The sequence below is a fragment of the Carettochelys insculpta genome, chromosome 11, assembly GCF_033958435.1.
Source record: "Carettochelys insculpta isolate YL-2023 chromosome 11, ASM3395843v1, whole genome shotgun sequence".
In the NCBI taxonomy this organism is placed as follows: Eukaryota; Metazoa; Chordata; order Testudines; family Carettochelyidae; genus Carettochelys; species Carettochelys insculpta.
Window position 1 is genome coordinate 27,862,551 of NC_134147.1, and position 20,227 is coordinate 27,882,777.

Consider the following 20,227-nt stretch of genomic DNA (forward strand, 5'->3'; position numbering starts at 1 on the left):
GTGACCCCTTCCTGCACTTGGTTTTCCTTGTCTGTAAAACGGGGCTGGTGATGCTGACATACAACCTGCCAGATGTACGTAGTCTGTATGTAATCAGTTTGTTAAATGCTTTGAGATTCTTTGGAGAGAGGGAGCTTTGAAAACAGAGTGTTATAACCTCCCAGCTGAATTCATGATTTCCCTTTTTAGATCATTTTTGGGCATTCTCTCCCCATGGGGAAGAGGACTCCCCTGTGTCACAGAGAAAATACCTCTCTCAGATAGATGCACATCCAGTGGCATCGCGCTGTGGTGCCCTGGTATCTTGGTGCTGCAAAGCTGACCCAGCTCACTCGGCAGGGCCATGGTCTCAGTGAGGATTCATTTTCTAGCAGTTTTTAAAAGTTCTGGTGAGGGGATTTTCTGGGTGCTTCTGTGAGAACCCTGTGGTCAGACTTCCACGACTGGTCTGCAAAAGTGCAACCCCATGATTGCAAAAGAGACTCCTCTGATTGCTTGTGTGCCAAAGGAGACAGGCTCCCGATGAGCTATTTGTATGCATCACCATGGAGGTGTTTTTGCACGCGTATTACTTGCAAACCAATCTCAGACCACGAGCTGTTTTATGGAGTTGGTCCCTTCAAATAGTTCATCCTGTAATTTCTTTGTTCCAGTCTCTTCGCAGGTTTGGGCATTGCCCTCCAGAAATGGCAGCCTTGCTGTCATGGCAGCAGAGGTAACAGCTTGATGTAGTCCCCCTGGGATATAACTGCGCCCAGCAGGGAAGCAGAAGCACATGGGCTGCTGGCCTGTGTAAACGTGGAGAGTGTCCCTGCTGCTTCAGCTCAGACAGCTAGTATGTTTTGCTGCAGGAAGAGGAAGGAGCTGGAGATGCTTTGCTGATATACAAGATGGGAAGGGAGTGGTGATATTGGAGAAGGGGAGGGTAAGGAGTCCATTCCAATCAAAAGGGCAGACTGGATCCATCCTGCACCCCAGGTGCTTGTGGATCATAGAATCCTGTGGTTGGAGGGGACCTCAGGAGGTCATCTAGTCTATCCCCCTGCCTAAAGCAGGATCAACTCCAACTAAATCATCCAAGCCAGGACTTTGTCAAGCTGGACTTAAAAACCTCTATGGACGGAGATTCCACCATCTCTCTAGGCAACACATTTCAGGGCTTCACCATCATCCCAGTGAAATAGTTTTTTCTAATATCCAACTTAACGCCTCTCACTCTGTAACTTCAGACCATTGCTCCTTGTTCTACAATCCATCACTACTGAGGACAGCCTCTCTCCATTCTCTTTAGAGCCCCCTGCGGAAGTTGAAAGCTGCTATCAAACCTCCCCTCACTCTTCCCTTCTGCAAACTAAATAAGCCCAAGTCCCTCAGCCTCTCCTCATAGGTAATGTGCTCCAGCCCACTAATCATTTTCTTTGCCCTCCACTGAACCCACTCCAATGCATCTGCATCCTTTTATACTGGGGCGAGGGGGGGCAGAACTGGACACGGTGCTCCATATGAGGCCGCACCAGTGCCTACTATAGGGGAATAACAACATCTCTAGATCTGCTGGAAATGCTTCTCGTAATGCACCCCAATAAGCCATTAGCCTTCTTGACTACAAGGGCACACTGTTGACTCATATCCATCCTCACATCCACTGTAATCCCAGGTCCTTTTCTGCTGCACTGGTACTTAGTCAGTACCCAGCCTGTAACAATGCTTGGGATTCTCCATCCCAAGAGTCCTTGTTGAACCTCATCAGATTTCTTCTGGCCTAATCCTCCAATTTATCTAGGTCACTCTGGACTCTATCCCTACCCACCAATGTATCTGCCTGCCCCGCCCCCCAGTGTCTTCTGCAAATTTGCTGAGGGTGCAATCCATCCCTTCATCCAGGTCACTGATACAGTTGTTGAACAATACCAGCCCTAGAACCGATCCTTGGGCGCGCCACTTGAAACTGACCACCAACCAGACATTGAGCCATTGATCACGAGCCATTGGACCCATCTGTCAAGCCAGCTTCCTAACCACCCTTCAGTTCATGTATCCAATCCATACTTCTTTAACTTATGGGCAAGAATGTTGTGGGAGACTGTATCAAAAGCTTGGCTAAAGGCAAGGTATGTCACAGCCATTGACTTCCCTGTGTCCGCAGAGCCAGTTACCTGATCATAGAAGCCAGTCAGATTGGTCAGGCATAACTTGCCCTTGGTGAATCCATGTTGACTACTCTTGATCACTTTCCCCTCTTCCAACTGGTTCAGAATGAATTCTTTAAGGATCCCCTCCGTGACTTTTCCAGGGACTGAGGTGAGGCTGACTGGTCTATAATTCTCTGGATTGTTCTTTTTATCTTTTTTAAAGATGAGCACTACATTTTGCCCTTTTCCAATTATCTGGGACCTCTGCAGGAGCTTTCAAAGATAATTAGCAAGTGGCTGTGCAATGGCACCTGCCAGTTTTCCTCAGTACCCTTGGATGCATTAAATCCAGACCCATGGATTTGTGTGCGTCTAGCTTTTCTAACTAGCTCTTGACCTGTTCTTTCCCCACTGAGGGCTGCCCACCCTCTTCCCATACTGCACTGCATAGTGCCATTGTCTGGGACCTGACCTTGTCTTTGAAGACTGAGACTAAAAACACATTGAGTACTTCAGCCTTTCCCACATCATCTGTCTCCAGGTTACCTCCCTGATCCAGTAATGGCCCCACACCTTACCTGATAAGTCTCTTATTGCTAAAATACCTGTAGAAAACCTTCTTGTTGCCCTTCACATTCTTTGGTAGCTGCAGCTCCAAATGTGCTTTTGCTTTACTGATTGCTCCCCGGCATTCTCCAGCCATGTATTTATACTCCTCCTTCATCTGTCCAGGTTTCTGCTTCTTGTACCCATCCTTCTTGAGTTTAAGCTCACCAAGGACTTCTGTGGTAAGCCAGGCTGGTTGCCTACCATATTTGCTTTTCCTACTGCGCATCGGGATAGTTTGTTCCTGTGCCTTCAATAAGACATCTTTAAAATACTGCCAGTTCTCCTGACCCCCTTTCCCCTTAGCTTCCCAGGTGATCCTGCCCATCAGTTCTCTCAGATCTCGAGCACTTTGGGCCTTGTGGTTGCTGAGACGTTAATTCCGCAGTGTAGTGTGTGCTGGTGTCACAGCTTGATCAAAGTGACTTGGCTGGCTTGGCTTGCAGGGGTTCAAAGGCCATTTCCTCAACTCTGCTTCTCACTGGGGATCAAGCCAAGTCAAAAGCTGAAAACAAAACAACAAAATTTTATGGCTAGAGGCAGGATACCACTAAAACCCTCCCTTGTTCAGCTTAAGGGCTCCCACTTGACCCCCTCAATCAGCCCAGCTAGGCCTGAAATCCACCCCATAACTTTGGTCTGATCCAGTAGTTGCCTGAAAAGTTTCTACCTCTAAGCTAGGTGTTGGGTTTGTCACCTTCCCTGGAGCGGCAGGGGTTTGGCCACATGTTGCGAGTTGTCTGTATTTCTTCAGCAATGTCTGTGCGAAGGATGGCATTGTTGTAGTGTTCTGGGGGCCTCTATGTTCTGCAGATGAAATGCTGTGTGGGTAGCCTTCCCTCGATGAGAGAGGTTTTCCAGGGGACCTCCTGTGTTGTTGCCCTCTGGACCCAGCTGGGGCAGCTCACCAAGAAAAGGGATCTGCAGCCTTAAGGGAGTTCTAATGTTCAGCCACACATTTGTGTGAGGTTTTCTTTGGGATCCCTGTATTTCCTACCCTAGTCACCTAGTCTGGTTCCCTAGCCTGGCCAGCATCTGCTCTTTTGGGCTCCCTCTGGCAGTCTTTGTGCGGGCAGAAGAAGCTGCACGTTTCCCCTGCCGGCCTTCCGGCAGAGGGACCCTCCCCACGTGGCTCCTGCTTCTCCATCTTAGCTTGTCCCCAGTGCCTTCCTCTCCTGGAGGACCTTCTTCCAGCCTCCCCTTTGCCTCTCTCCTGCTGTGGTACAGTGCATGAGGGCTGGTGCCTGAAGCCAGCCTGCATCTCCTGGCTGTGGGCTCAGCTCTGCTCACACGAGACAGGCAACATGAGGGCAGGAATGCTGAGTGAGAAATTAGCATGAGTAATTATTAGTATTGGATAATTATCAGCATCAGGATGAAGAGAAAGGTTAATGGAGTTGTTTTCAGTAACGGTCTTTTCCCCTGGGTGAAGGGGAGCAGAGTAAGCAGGAAGAGACATGGTTCCTGGGGGTGGGGGTGGGAAGAGTTTATGATGATTAACCTGCATCCTCCTCCGATCCCTCAGCTACCCACTCCACTGGAGATGGAAGGTGGAAGCAGATTCCTCAGAAGTGCCTGTAGCAAAGTTCAGTGGTGGGTACCTTTTGCACGTGATAGCCTGGCTGTCGTGGAGGTTCCCCACCCTACCAGCTGAAGGCTTGGAGAAGGCCATCCATGGACTGTAAGGTCTTGCCACATCCATTCCCCTCATAAGGCCATAGGTTGGTCTGTTCTCCAGTCCAGTTTTAAATGCCCCCAGTGTTGGGTCTCCTAGCTCTTCCCTCCAGGAGGCTTTCCTAGTAAAGTCACCTCGCTGTGGGAGAGGTTTTCTCGTGCCACTTTCTGCCCTACTCCCAGCCTGCTTCTGAGTTAGAGGTAAAAGTGAAGGGGCAAGACAGTAACCAAGTTGGGCCTGAGGCCTGCCCTGGACATGGTGGTGTGAGAGTATGGGGAGCCAAGGTGGCTGAGCTTGTACCCTAGGAAGCCTTCCCTCGTGGTGGGGGCAGTGAGAGATTGGGGGTCTAGATTTGGTGAGATATACCGTGGAAATACTTTCCTGGGGATGGTGAGGGTTTAGGGGAGCGAAGCTGGGTGAGGTGAACCATAGAAAACACAACAGCAAAATTTTATGGCTAGAGGCAGGATACCACTGAAACCCTCCCTTGTCCAGCTTAAGGGCTCCCACTTGACCCTCTCAATCAGCCCAGCTAGGCCTGAAATCCACCCCATAACTCTGCTCTGATCCAGTAGTTGCCTGTGGGTGGGAGCAGTGAGGTGCATTATGGAAAGGTTCCCTCACTCTGTAGAATGTTGTTCTCCCCAAGCCTTATACACCCTTTAATCTTCCTCCTATGAACTGTAAGTGAGACTTCAGACCTTTAAAAGCCTTTACTTTTCCTGCCCCACCTTAGGCCCCTTTTATAACCCAGCAGCAGTTTAAATCTCCCCCTCTGCCCCAGCCTCTCAGCCCTCAATTCTGTGCTCCCAGAACCCTTTGTTTGCTTTGTGTTGCCTTTGGAACTCTCTCTGCTCCCTGTGGCATCTCCTTTCCCAGGAAGAGATGTGCCCAGGTACGAGAGAGTCTGTCTGTCTGTCTGTCTGTCTGTCTGTCTGTCTGTCTGTCTGTCTGTCTGTCTGCCTGTCTGCCTCCCTCCACGAGGGTCATGTACTCCCTTCCAGCCTGTCATGTGTTATTTGGGGCTCATCTCCATCCCTCCTTGGGGTCGAGCAATTATTCTGAAGCTTTTTCCTGAAGCCTTGCATTACCCAGAAGTGCTTAACATCTGTTATTTTTAATGTCTCTCTCTATTTCCCAGCACTGCACACTGCAATAATGTAATGGGGAAATTACCCCGCTAGTTAAAAATTACTGCCGGAGTGACAGCCAACCATAGATCTATTTTAAAACCAGGGTAAAACTGTATTGATTTCTGTGCACTGCGGCCTGAAAAAGGGTTGGAAAGGAAGGTGAATTTGTGACATTGCCCCAGCCCGGGTGCCAGGTTGCAGGGAAAAGTGGAGGAGGTGCTCATAGCTTTGATGCAGTGTGCGTGGCCTGGGCAGGACAGATTCACTCCTAGCTGTTTATTTAGGGGACCCTGCCTGTTGGGAGGCCAAGTGCTGTGAGCAACAGGAAGTTGGGGAGCTGGGATTCATGCTCAGCCAGCATGCTAGTGTGTCTAGGAGCCACAGTCATGAACCCCATTGTGCAAGGTGCTGTACACCTCCACAACCTATGCCCTGGGCCATGTAGGTTGTACTCCCTTCAGGCCAAGGTAGAGGAGCTTTTGGCTGGGCATTCTGCCTTAGACATAGACTAGGCTTCCCCCAATAGCCCCAGCACTTTTCATTAGAGTCCCAGTGCTGGCTCAGCTGAGGCAGGAGCATTCCTCCTGGTGCAGAGATGAGGGAGGTGACTTGCAAGGAGTTGTGCTGACCGCGCTCAGGTGCCCTGACTCCCGATGTGCTGCTTGGCTCCCTGTTCAGCATGGGCAGGTGCTCTTGTGCTGGGTGCATCACAAAAGCTTTGCTCCTGTTTGGGATCTGAGGGAGGATCAAACGGAGCGCCCGGATCTGAGCAGCGGGCAGGCCTGGAATGGGACAGAGGGAGAAGGGAGCAGAGGTGTTAATAATGGAAAGGGGGCAGCACAGCCCCAGGTGCTCCCGCCTCCCGACCAGCCCCACAGCCTAGGGGCTGGTGAGCAGGAAGCACTGGCCACACTGCCAGCTCCAGCCCCTGGTATCCCCTCCTCCTCCAGCCTCAGCACTGGGCCAAGAGCAGCCTCTTGCATACAGGATGGAGGTGGCCTGACCGGGTAGGCAAAGCCTTCCTCAGCCTTGTTACCGGCCATCCGTGGCAGTGCGGGTAATGGGGAGGCAGTGGGAACCCAGGTGGGATGGGGAAGGGAGCGGAGACCTGGCTGGGAGCATGCTGGGTGTCGGTAAATGGTGCAGGGAGCCCCGGTGAGGGGGCGGAGGGGAGCTCACTGCTAGTTGGAGAAGCTGCAGCTGTGGGCACACACTCCACTTCAGGGCCTGCCTGCGACTCCTTGAACAGCTGTCAACTCCTCCCTGCAGCGCTACACGCTGCCCGCAGGCCCTGGCCCCCGCACCTTGTGAGGGGGCAGCGCTTCTCCCCGCCCCGTGGGGCCCTTCGCTCGCTCTAGTAGCTCAGGGGTGTCTCTCTTAATTAAATACATTTGTTTTGTAAAACTGACTAAAAATAATCCGGGGCTGGTGCACACGGGATGCTGGTGGTGAATCAAAGGCGCCGCTCTAATTAAACAGGCCCCGGTTTGTTTGTGAGCCGCATACATTTCCATGCTAATCAGCTGCACGCTGGGATCCTGCCTTCCCAGCCCTGCATCCCCTGCCTGACTGGGGACTATGCAAATGTCCGGGTCTGTTTATTAGCACTCAGCAGGCTTTGGGCTCCTGCAGGATGCAGGGGAGCTTAGTGCCTGTGGGGCTTTGGATAGGTACCTAGCGCTTTGAGGCACTTTGGGGGAGTTATCTGGGATTTGAGATACTGGATGGGGGGTTTAGTCTACAGTGGTTGGAGAAGCTTTTAGCATCCAGAGCCTTGGCTGTTTGGGGCCTGAGTTTGTGTTGTCTCCCTGAGCCTGGGATGCTGCTCTGGTACTTCTGTGAGGCAGCCAAACCCCTGGGAGGTCTGGAGCCTGAGGGCTTTTCTCACCAGGTCAGTTTCTTCTGTGGTCTGATTTCCATGAAGTCAGCCACGGCTCTTGTCATTGGTTGTGGGCCTGGCTGGAAGCCGTGCAGGGTGGAGGCAAGTAGAAGGCGACAAGGAGACGGGGGGAGGGTGAGAGAGGCAGTATGGAGGCCTCCTGTCTGGGGTGCACATGTGACTGAAACCCCTTTGCGAATGCCTCATTGCTGTGGCTGCATCCTTACCCCTTCCTGAGCTGCTGCAGGCTGACCCAGCCTGGGAAACAATGCTAACCCTCTCCCCTCTGGTCTGCAGATCCTGGTGGACTTGGCCAGTCTCAGTGGGCGCCTGGCGCTGCAGTACGAGAACGTCGTGGCCCACGACGGTAGCTCCATCCTGCGAGACCTGGTGCTCAGCCCCGACCGCCAGTACATCTACGCCATGACGGAGAAACAGGTAATGGGGGAGACAGGGCTCCCCTGCATCACCAGCAGGTTGACTTGGCTCTGGTACAGTTGGCAGCAGCCGTCTCTCTCCAGTCCCAAAGGTGGGAGGGTCCCAGCCTGCTGCCATCACCGCAGTGCCCAGGCCCCAAACGCACGTGTAAGCAGCATGATAGGGACAGAAGCTGCATTGCTCCTGCTGCCCCCATCGCTGAGTGCCGGCACTGTCCCTCTCATCTCCCCAGGGCCTCTGAACGCTGACCTGGTCGTTCTGCTTCTTGGTCCACCATATGGGGGCTGTGGAGTCATGTGTGAGCTTCCCTCGGCTCCATTTCTGCCTAGCCCTGGTGCTCCATGAGCTACCTCAGTAGCTGCCAGAGAAGTGGGATGGGTTGTGGCTCTTCTCCCCCATTGTTGCTGCTGGGTCAGCCCCACTGGGCGCCAGGCACTTCTGTCTTATGGTCTGCTGGAGAGAAGAGGGCCACAGTCCAGATGAACCAGTCTAATACAGCCTCCCTCATCTGTTTCCTGGCGCAGTGTGCTGAGAGAGCTTGGCAATGGGGCGTGTGGTGTTTGTGTTCACAAGTATGTCTACACTCATGAGTGTGCATACCTGTGCAAGCAGGCACGTGCCTGTCTTCGCAGTCTTCCAGCTCTCTGGACCATTGCTGTGGCCCCACAAGGCTGCCTCCAGCAGTGAGGCAGGGGATTGCTGGGGTGACCAGTGTGAAACGAGTCTGTCCTTTCTCAGTCCTGTGCCTGATGGCCCGGACTGTGTAGCCAGTGCCACTGATTGGCCTCTCATTGGGCAGTCGGAGCAGAGACTTAGGCTGGAGTACGTGGTGGTGACTGGATTCGGATGATGTGGGCTGGGGCGGGGGGAGAGGTGTCCCTCCAGGGAAGAGCAGAGGCACCCTGCTTGTGGGAGCGTGGGTTGTTGCTGCTCCTGCTGAGATGGAGGGATCCAGTCTCCAGGGCTGTCAGTGCATCAGGATGTTCCTGGAGAGAATGGCAGGGGTGGTCCTGTTTCCTCCACCCTCCCCCAGCTGCTCGCTCCCACATTCCTGTCCCCTTTCTCTCCCCTGGGTCCCCTTTCCCAGGTCAGTGTCTCTCTGGGCTGCTGTCTATCCCTTGTCATCCCTTCCTGCAGGGACTGCTGCTTCCCTCGGAGGCCTGCCAGTGACCTGCTGTTTTCTCTCTCTGGCCCCTTGCCCCCTGGGGACAGACGTCTCACACTGGGCACAATTCCACTGGAAGGTCACTAGTGTGCTGCTGCCTTGTGGCTGTGAAGGATGGGAGGGAGGCCGCTCAGCAGTCTGTCCCCCCCACCGCACCCACGCCTAGGTGCCTTGTCCTGTGCCCTGAGCTTTGGCCTGGATTTCTCTGGGTTTCCTGGCCTTGCCCACCCCCCATCTCTGGGAGCTGCCTGCAGGGTGCCTGGATAGTACTGAGGCCCCAGTGCAGGTAGCGCAGTGCCTTAACCACAAAACCACCATTCCCAAGAGCTGCTCTTTTGGCCTGGGTCTTTGCGATTATTGGCAGCCCCCTTGAGTTCCCCTTCCCTTTGGAGAGATGGGCCTTTCACGCAGTGTCTGGCTAAACACCCGAGCAAAGCTGATTTCCCTGCTGCACGGGGCAAGGAGGATGGCTGGCTGAGAGAGACATCTGTCACCCAAAAACATGCTCCAGCCGCCTCCCCCACATGCCCGACTCCCTCGGCAGGTGACTACGCGGGCGGCGGCGCAGCTCTGACCGGTTCTTTGTTATCCCGTGTGGATGGTCTTGGGGTGACGAGAACAGACATCTCTGTGGCCACGGTTCTAGGGCAGGCTGGCTCCGGCGCAGGCTGTGTTTGAGGCAGGCGTGTGAGAGGTAGATAGGAGGATGGCCCCAGGCTGTGGTTTCGGCAGAGCAAGGAGGAATCCCGCAGTGCGATGGCGTAACTGTTCGGTGAGCTGTTCCCACACACAACAAGCAGAGCTCTGAGCAGTTGGGCTTCCTCCCCGCCCCCTCCACCATCTTCACCCCCGCTCTGTGGATAGCAGGGGGATTTTAGGCACTGGGTTCTGTGCGCTTGAGTCTTCCTAGCAAGCCCCAGAGACAGGATGTTAGTGGCACAGTGCCTAACATCCAGTGGTCCCAGGAGGAGGTGAATGGGGCTGTCGTAGGGTGGATGGGGTGTGGCTAGGCACTGCGCATTCAGCCCAGCCTCTGCACTCCAGCCGTGCCCCGTCTGTCTGCAGCTCTCCACGTCCCTGTTGCTCTGGGAATGCACCTGGCTCCTGACCCGCAGCCCCCAACAGCGGTTCTGTTCCTGCCCCTCCTGGGGCGTAAGGGAGAAAAGTTCGTCCCCAGAGAGGGAACTTTCTGCACAGCATATGCCCCTGTTGTCTTTGGTCCCTAGGCTGTACAGCCTGCTGCACCCTTTGTAGCGTGGGTGGCGCCCATGAGGAGACACTGGGCCTTCCTCTTGCTTTCAGGCCTTCATGGGGAGCCTGAGCCCTCAGATGTTTCCTGTCTTCTGGTCAGGATGTGTGTCCCTGTAGCTGTCCTGAGCACTGCCTCCTGGTGGCTTTTGCCAAGCCAGTGTTTGAAGTGAAGCTAGTGTGTTCTGCAGAGGGATCCCAGTCATGCAGCCTCTCTTGGGCTCAGCAGGAGCGAGAGGCTGGCTGCCCCAGTGGGTCTCTCCTACAGGTCTCTATCCATGCTGTGATTGTGGACTGTGATTTAGTACTGCTTAGATACTGCTAGGCAGCCACCCCACCGTGTTCTGGGCAGGGATTCCCTGTTGGGATGCTCAGGGCTGTTTCCCAACAGCTCCCAGGACCCACGTGTCTGCAGAGTGATTGTCTCTTCTTCGCAGGTGCGCAGCATGCCTCAGGTAGCACTTGACCAGGATTCATCTCCCCCTTTGGTCCCCTCATTGGGTCATTAGCTTTGCTGGACCAGGCCAGGTACTGAAGAGTGACGTGAACGTTGATCCATGCACCGCCCCATGCAAACCTTCCCATGGTGTACGGTGTCCTGCAGTGCAAGGCTGCTGATCCAGTGATGGTTAGGGGAGGTCCTGGTGCTGGGCAGGAAGGAGAACTAGCCCAGCTCCTGCCTGCCACCCCTGCCACAGTAACACTGGCAACCCCGCCTTCCTGGTGAAGGAATTGCAGTGGCTGGAAGGCATCACCTGGGAGGGCCTGGGTAGGAGGCACAGCAGTTGGGACTGCAGGCTGGTTGGCTGCTCTGCTGGGCACCTATCCTCCCGCTTCAGGCAGGCTTGCTGGAGGTGTAGTTCGCTTTCCCTGAGTGGGCTTGTTGTGGCATCTGTGTCTGCATTCCTGATGCAGCCGTGTCCAGCGCCCTGTGACAGCAGGGCTGTCCCTTGGCGAGCTGTGAGCACTCTTTCTCCTTGCATTGTGCTTACCTGCCCTGTGCCTCCCTCAGAGTGCAGCAGGAGCAGGGACCCGGGATGAACTGGGTGGGTGGAAGTCCTCTTGCCCCCCTGAGCTGGCCTCCTGTGGGCTGACGTCATGGGCCAGACTCCCCGATGTGGCTGTTCGGGTGAGCTGTGTGCAGGTGATGCTCAGTCCCTAGTCTGTGCATGTGGCTGGAACCGCAACTGAACTAAAATCACGATAAATCGCCAGGCCATTGTCCCAGGTGGGGGATGTGAACAAGGGGCCTTTGATTGGTCCAGAATCCCCTGGGGGACAGAGCGGCCTATTTCCTCCTCCTGCCAGCTCCTCTTTGTGGTTGATCACCTGCCAGTAGCTTTGAGGTGACCTGGAGATCTCTGGGTGACTTGCTGGCTGAGAGGCTCTTGGTCAATCCCCCTGACCCCAGTGTCTCGCAAGGGCTGGGATGTGGTTGAGCTATCTGCATCTCAGCACTAAGCCCTTACTGCCCCCAGCGCTTCCATTTCCCCACTTCCCTTCTCTTCAGTAGCATTGTAAGTGCACCGCAACCCTTCCGTAGCAGAGCAGCCTCTGCCCTTGGCCCTGGGTTCAGCTGGGCATTGGCAGGAGTTCCCAGGCCTGGGCTGTTCCCTCCTGATGCACACGTCGGGGCACTGGGAAGCGCTGGGGGAGCTGCAGTGCTGTTGAAGTGACAGGAGATGGTCTTTAGCCCCAAGGCAGCAGCTGACAGATGATGCTCCTGAGTCTGCAGTCCATGGGTGGAGATTTCACTCCCTCCCTATGCCCCTCCTTCCCCCCAGTCTATGCATCCTTGAGGCCCTAAGTCAGGGATAAGGAAACATTTTTGATGGGGGACCACTCCAAGAATTGGGCAAGTGGTCCAGGGTTGCACGTTTGCAATGGAGTTGTCCTACAGGACTGGGGTGCAGGAGGAGGGGATGTGGGAAGGATTTTGGGCGTAGGAGGGGGTTGTCGCCTGGGGAAGGAGACTGGGGTGCAGGAGGGGGTACAGGGTTCCAGAGGGGATATGGGCACAGGAGAGGAGTCTGACTTGGAGGAGGGGCTTAGGAGGGGGTGCAGGCTCTGGGAGGGAGTTCTGACCTGGGGCAGGAGTGCAGAAGGAGGTGCAGGGGATTGTGGTGTAGGGGTGCAGGAGAGAGGAGCTGGGGTGCCAGAGGCGGGGCTCTAGCTCAGAGGTACTTACCAAAATGGCTTCCAGCTAGCAGCACTAACCCTGCCAGGTGAGTTCCTCAGCCAAGCTCCCTGCTCTCCATGCCCCACAGAGTGCGGGGCAGGGAGCCTGGCTGAGGCTCTCTCCCACTGTGCTGTGGGCCAGATCCGGCAGCTTACTGGGCTGTATTTTGCCTGGCCCTGCCTGAACTTTTGGCCAGCTGGGGAGCGAGGAGGGTCGAGCGCAAGGGATGGTCGTCTGCAGGAATTACTGTCTGGAACTGCTGGCCTGGGGTATGTGGGTGATGTGACTGGATGGTGCTAATGCCTGCACCTGACAACCTATGGATGCTGCAGGGCACTTTGAACCACATAAGGTTCCCTGCTCCCCAGGGGTTCTGAGGGCTTGAGGGTGCATATTTTGGGATCCATCAGCAAAGGCTGGAGACTGGGGAGGGGAGAGGGCCTTAAAGGGAAGGCTGAGGAAAGCTCTGAGAATCTGTTTGTGGCTGCTTCCCTCTTGTTGCAAGTATGAGGCCTGATGGGATTTTGTGGGCGTGTGCGTGCAGCTGGGCAGATGAGGGGTTTGCTCACTGAACCCCAAATGAAAGGGATTTATTGCTGAGCTGTGGTGTTTTTTCACAGCAGGGAGAGCAGGACATTAACCCTATTGTGCTGAGTGCTGTACAAACAGATTGGAAGTGGGTTTTTTGACATTTGCTTTTGCAGCTTCTGTCTCTTCGCTGACAAAGCAAAGAACTCTCTTGCCTTCTGAAACCCCCTCCCACCCCCATCCTTGCCTTTCCTCAATAAAAAGAGCTCTCTTCCATCCCGGCCTGGTGTTATCAGGGTGTTGCTGGAAAGTAATTAAATGAACAGTTGTAAAAGAGCTGTGAGGGCCAGAGAAACCAGGGGATTTTAATCAAATCTGGAGGCGCAATTAATAAAGAGCCTGTAACCCTTTAAGGCCAACTCCTGCTGCCACATATCGGAGAGTGCAGGGGTCAGGCTGCATTCGAAATGGGAGCTGTAAATTGTAACCTCCTTTTCGTAAATGCTGGTGAGTCCAGTTGTTCACTGTGCTCTGTGGGGGTTGGCTAGATGGCCAGAGTCGCAAGCCATTCACTTTTCAAAAGGCCAGATCTGCCTTTGATACCAGTATTTGAGTCGTCATGGCAGTGAGCTCAGTGGGGTCTCAGTCTGGTCCCTGTTTCTGTATCACAATCCTGGATGACCTTTGTTGTTCTCTGGAGTAGTTGTCAGCCTCATTCAGGGAAGGCCCTTCCTGGGGGTAGGGAGAGCGGCAGTTCAGGGTTGAGGGACATCTGAGAAGGGTGGGGACCAAGGCCTGGAATAGTGTGGTGGGCTGGGAGTCAGGAGTGAGGGATGTCTGTGGAGTCATGTAGTAACTCAGGGTTGGAGGAGCTGAGCGTCAGAGCAGAGGGGGTTGGGAGAGCTACAGGAGGGGGGCAGGGCTGGGATAGTGTGATGATGGAGGACGAAGGTCAGGGTTGAGAAGCCTAAATCTTTGCAAAGCATTTGCGAAATGTTGGGTACAGCCCTGCATCCCTTTCCATGAAAGACCGTGGGCACTAGAAAGGCTGTGTCTGTGTGGGTACGTGGGCTCCCTTAGCTCTCTCATGAGCTATTTTTCTTAAAGTTCGGTAGTTCTGGATGAAAATATTTTAGCTTCTCTCAGTGCCGTTGTCTCTGGGTTGAAATGAAGTCGGTGTTCCATTGGCTGCTGGGATCAGATAGAGAGCAGTTTCACCTGCCCTCCCTCTCACCATTGAGCATCCTAGGGAGCTAAGTGATATGTGGGACCCCCTGGGGCAAGCAGAGGTGTCCTCTTATGGGCCAGGAGTTCCAAGGCTCTCTTCCCCTCCTTAGCTACCAGCAGGGAGAGGGCTCAGACTGGTCCCTGCAGGAGACTGTGTATTAGGTTCTGGCAGGTTGTAGGTTTCTTTCCAGTCATCACAGATGATCCCCAGGTCATTGGGAACCAGATTAGGCTGGTAGAGGCGAATGTTCTACCAACCCTTCTCCTTTTAAAATCTCCCTTTTCGCTGCAGCTGCAGAATTGGCATCTGGTCGTTGCCCATCAGAGGCTGTAAGCATGTTGGCCTGTTGCTGCTGCTGCTGCTGCTCTCTGAAACATCGTTGGCCACAGTAACAAAAATTAAAAAAAAAAGTCTCCTTGGGGTTGTCCTCCGGTGTGCTTATCAGGCCACTGATGCCCACCTTTCCTGCTCTCTAGGGCTCCCCACAACCCTGTTGTGTTGGGCCAGATTCTGTGGTCTTCCCCCAGCCAAACAAAGAGGTGGGGTTACCACGTCACTGCAGAGCAGCAGACACATCAGTTCAGCTCTGGGAGGGCTCAGCTATAAGGACTCAGCATCCAGGAAACAAACCCCAAATGGGATCAAACCCTGGAATAAATCCATCTTATTCTGTGTAAAAATTTCGCACAGAGGAAGCTCATAAGATTAACTCACTGTATCAGTGAAACAGAGGAGACCCACAATTGTTGCTCCTCCCTCAGGTAACAATTGTTTACACTGGGCTTGATAATGAACAAAACTGTTTTCATTAAATACAAAAAGGATTTAAGTGACTGCCAAGGAAAATTGTCAGATCAAAATAGGTCAGATTTAGTAAGTTACTAAATTGAAATGAACAAAAACCTTTAGCTAGTTGTAATGCACTAAAACTCGTTACTTACCAATTCTTACCCTAAATAGCTGTCCCTGTTTCAGGTAAAAAGCTTGTAGTCAGTGTTGATCTTTACTCTGGCCCAGGTCTAGAACTTCAAGTTCTTTGCATCCCCTTAGGGTGGACCAAACAGTTTCAAAGGCCAATTGAAGACAAAAGACTGATAGCATCCCAGGGTGGGGAACTCCTTTTTTGTTCAGCACTTTTTATGTCTGTAGAAAAGTTACGAGGTTCAAGATGCAGTCCAGTTCCAGGTGCCATGGTTACATGTCTTTCTACGATCAACCAGAATTTGGGCTTCTAGGACAAAGAAGAATATTCATAGGTTGTTGACTTGGGCACCAAGCCATTCAGGTTCTAGGGCACTAGTAATGGCTCTTATTAGAACATGTAGAACTATAAACACATCCACATTTCATATTTCTAACTTCAAGTATAAGAGTGATACATGCACAACAATAGGATATATATCTGTATATTGTCGTTCAGCAGATTGTAATGTTAAAATTGATCTGTTACGTGCCCTGTTTTGAATAAAGCATCCTTGAACTATGCACATTCGTATCCAGAAGCCAGTGTTCGTAAAATGCACGGGGAGAGAGGGCCCTGTGAAACCCTGACTGCGCTACTAGAGCTGTGTGGTTATAGGGGTCTCCCAGCATAGCATACCTGCAAAGCACTTCTAGTGTAGCTGCAGCTATACTGGCAAGATTGCTTTTCTGTACCAGTACAGCAAAAGTCCCAAGCAGGAGCAAAGTAAATTATACTGGTGACAGTGCAGCTTGGCTGTAGGCCTGTGTCTACACTGGGGGGAGGGGGTCTCGTGACTGCGTTATGATGGCAGAAGTCTGTAGTGCCGACATGGCCTAACTGTTTTCTCAGCCTCAGGATTTTACCTGGGGTATTGGGGCGGGAGAATGTGGAATCCCTGTCACTGGAAACTTTAGAGAACAGTCGGGACAAACATGTTTCAGGGATGAGGTAGGTTTGCTTGGTCCTGTGTCAGTGCAGAAGCTGGACTTGATGACTTCTGGAGGTCACTTCCAGCCCTGCATTTCTGTAACTTGATAATAAGTGGGGAGTGAAGGGCAGGGACACTGGCTTGGGAAGGAGCCAGGTGGTCCAAGTACTTGGGATACAACCTTGATCCTACCCCACCCCCCCACTGGTGCTGTGGTCATGGTTTTGTGGGCTTCTTGAGGGACAAGCAGAGAGGCATATATGGGGCTGAAAAAACCTGCACTTTAGTGGGCTCATGGGACTTATTTTGCCACACTGACTCCCAAAGTGCTCTCCGGGGCTTGAAGCACAAATGCACTCAAGTCCTGCTGCTGCGTGACTGAGACGGAGGGGCAGGCTTGCTGGCTTCTCTGTTCTCAGCACTTGTGAAAATTTGAGTATCTAAATGTTGCCCCTTGCCCCTAGATCTAGCTGCCTGCCTCTGAAAGCCTCGCTCCAGATATAGACCTTGCTAGCCTCGACTCAAGTCAGGAAGTTATAGTGTTAACAGACCCTCTAGGCTTTATTAGGAGAGCCAGCTCTGTTCTACCCCTGGTGCCTGCTGCACCCCCCGCCCCTCTCCACACAGGCCAGGAAGACACGTACCTCCCTGTGGAACGCTGAGGGTATCCTTCACCTGGAGTAGCTGTGGTGAGCTGGCGTGAGGTGGCGCCACTGAGTCAGTGAGAGATGCCTGTTCATGTCATGTGCTTGCCATGGCCTCCCAGACAGGAGGGGGAGATTGTGTGCCCCAGCCACAACAGCTTCTACAGGAGTGGAGATTGGGCTCCTGGCCCCATTGCTGCATTTGTAGGCTCTGGGCTGGCTCTGGAGGGCACAGCATGAGATGAAAGCACAGGAGAAGAGTCCCTGCGTACTGCCTCAAGGAAACACTCGGGGCACCTCAGGTCTTCAGTGCTAGGCTAAAGGCAAGCCTGGGGCTTGCCCTGTATCTTGTTAATCCCTTCACGTCCAAGGATGGAGCTCTTAACACAGTGTGGCATGAACTTTGCCAGGGATCTGGTCCCCTGAGGGGAGCACACCCTCCAGCCTCTCTCAGTCAGGGCCCGAGCCACCTTCCCGTCATGCCTCCCTGTCCCACTGTCCACCCTCTCCCCATTTAAATTCTCCATCTGTCCTGTGGGATCCCGGCATCTCCTCCCCTCCCATCTGTCCCCTCTCTGTCCAGGCACTGGTTCCATCTGCCCCAGTGTTGTTCCCATTCTACCAAGCTTGGCTCCCTTTCCTGCTGTTTGTTGTCAGGTTCCCCAAGAGGCAATGGTGTAGGAACAAGCTGCTTTGGGGCTTTCTGATGGGCGTGTTCAGCATCTGCCTCTCCCTCTCTCTCCCCACAGGTGACACGGGTGCCCGTGGAGAGCTGTGAGCAATACAAGAGCTGTGCCCTGTGCCTGGGCTCCAGGGACCCCCACTGTGGCTGGTGTGTCCTTCATAACATGTGAGTATGGTGGGCTCGTGCTGTGTGTCTGTGCCCCAGTCCTGCGAACCTGTTCCTCTTTCCAGTCACCTGCAGGGCTACCCATGACCAACCTTCTCCCTGGACCAGCAGGGAAGTGAGTCCCCAACACAACAGAGCCATTGGGGGCTGACCATGCGGTTGGATGTTTATTGCATGCCCCTTGTCCGTGGAGGGGTTTGTGCTGCTGCCCATCACTGTGGTATCTGACTGCCTCCAGAGTCCTCACTGGAGATGCCGGTCAGTTAGCCTCACTGCGGTGCTCTTGCTCAGCCGATATAGCTGTTGTCAAACCCCAGGGAAAGGCAGACTAGCCCATCGCAGCATATTTCCTTGTGACTCAGCTTCCTCCGCTGTGGGGCTACTGTAAACTGCTGACTCCTTTGGAGCAGGTGGGTGCCAATGAGAGCCTGTGCGAGAGACGTAGTGGCTGAGGGTTTGGTTCCCTGCCTATTTCCAGACCCGAGTGGGTGTTAACGGCCCATTCTCCTGGCTTGTGCTGTCTCTCACTGGCTCCTCCGGCTGCGCTGTGTCCCTCCAGTGACATGGTGCTGCGAAAGTGATTGACGGCAGTCCGCTCCGAGTCACCAGCCATCTAGTGTGCAGAGGATTCTGAGAGTCAGATCTGCTGGTGGCTAAGGATTAGACATGCAGCTTCTCATCCTGACGGGCAGCAGCTTCCCTTCCCCCTGCAGCACACACACGTGCAGGCCAGACGGCAATGGAAAGCTCACCCTGCCACCTGTGCTCCGCTGTTCTGCGACCCTTCTGGGTTTGGCAGCTGCTGGGGCACCCAGGATGCCAGAGTCCAAGGTGTTGATCCCTGTGGTGACTTTCCCCTTGGTGACCAGATACGTTTTGATGGTGGTTGAGATCCTGTTGAGGCTCAGCCCATTTGTGCACAGGCTGGTGCCTGCAGTGCAAATCTACCACCATGGCAAGCCCTAGGCACCACGGACAGAAGTCAGGGACTGAGGGCCTGGAGTTGCTCTGGACCATGGAGGCAGGGGAGAGTTTGCCCTGACACTGTGCTGCCTCCTGCAATGTCTCCACCTTGGAAGTTCGAGGTGGGGGTGACCCTGCCATAGGTGATGGACGTGAGGGTTGCCCATCTCTTCGTGCTGTGATGCATACGCCAGTTTCTCTCACACATGTGCAAAGCTCCTGATTTCATTGTGCCATATCTAGGCCAGAAGTCCTGGAGCTAACCTATCAGTACTCAGGAGGCCTATTGTAAGCAGCAGCTTTGCCTCTCAGAGGCCTCTGTTGTTCAGCCCCCCACCAGCAGCACCAGGCCAGTGTTAGTGGACAAAGCAGCTGGCTGTACTGTTGCATCTTGGAGACCGGCAGTGAGAAGAGTCAGCAGTGTATAGCGCCGAGACCCAGTTGTGTGCTGGTGCCGTTAGCAGTAGAAGTGGACTGCAAGGTCCAGCAGCAAGTGAGAGAGACTGTAGAAAAATTTCCTACCTTTTGCACCATACGCCTCTCTCCTTGTGTGCACAGCCCAGCTCAGGCTTGGAGGGCAGCAGTCTATGCTCTGCTTTCTCTGTGTGACCTGGGATCCTTAATGTCTATGCGGAGCAGGCAGGAGCTCAGTGTCTGTGCTCTGAAAGACCTGCATGCAGGAACCTGCATGGAACCAAAATGATCCCAAGGGCAGAAAGCTGAGCTGAGCCTGCTGGGATTTTTCCCAGTGTGTGTGAGGGAAATGGAGGCATTACACCCCTGAGTGGAAGCCTCGGGAGCCAGCTCCCCTGTAGTTGGCCTGTGGCAGGGTGTGGGGGAGGCAAAAAGCAGAGCGAAACCAGGGAGGAGATGACAGACTGTGAGATGCGGGGCAGTCCTAGGGAGTTTCTGCTGGACAGACCTAGTGATCATCTGGCAAGGGGCCCCCCAGACTTCCCTTCTCCAGACTCACCCGCCCTCATGCTTTTGGAGTGGCAAAAACTGTTGCTTCTCTTTCTGTCCCTGGGAATAGCTTTCAGGTCACACCTGATGAGCCAGGCAGTAGCTTCCCCTGCAGCAGGACATTTTGCTGTGGCACTCGTGTGGTAAGCCACAGACCCCTGTGGTTAAGCAGTGATGCTGGCAAAGCTGCTTGGACAGAGAGAGAGGCTAAACCGCAGGGGCCCCTCGCTCTGCCCTCTCTTGCCAGCTGCTTCTGACAGGAATTGAAGTCACAGCGTCCTTTCAGAGGCAAACCCAGAGCAGGCAATGATCCCTCACCCATACTTATGCGGGAAGGGGTCAGTGCTAATGGACTTTAATTTGCTCTGGATAGCTGGAAGGGAAGGCCTTTAACTCAGCTCCGTGTGCAGGAGTGAGGGGAAATGGGATGAAAGGTAGAAAAACAAAGCTGGCGCATTTTCTTCTGTGGGTTGGAACTGAAAATCTGCTTGGAAGCGTGACTCTCCCTGCCGAAGCTCTGTCTGCGTAGCCAGGCAGAGGCTGTAATTAAACTCTGAGACAGAATCTCCCTCCATGAGCTCTCAGAGAGGTGGGGTGGGATGGGACAGAGCCTGTTTCGGGGACTGCGAGGTACAGTGTGTTACTGGCATATGCTCAGGAGATAAATCACCCAGATTACAGCCAGGACCTCCAGATGCATCCAG

The 20,227-nt window shown here is 53.8% G+C and overlaps 1 protein-coding gene across 7 annotated transcripts in view; it reads left to right on the forward strand.

The window, feature by feature from the left end:
- PLXNA1 (plexin A1) overlaps positions 1-20,227 on the forward strand; it is a 280,654-nt gene that overhangs the window by 121,443 nt on the left and 138,984 nt on the right. For all 7 annotated transcript variants that reach the window (XM_075005959.1, XM_075005960.1, XM_075005961.1 and 4 more), the window contains 2 exons: positions 7,723-7,863; positions 17,497-17,597. In XM_075005959.1, coding sequence (XP_074862060.1) covers positions 7,723-7,863; positions 17,497-17,597 — 242 coding nt within the window. The remainder of the gene's footprint in view (positions 1-7,722; positions 7,864-17,496; positions 17,598-20,227) is intronic.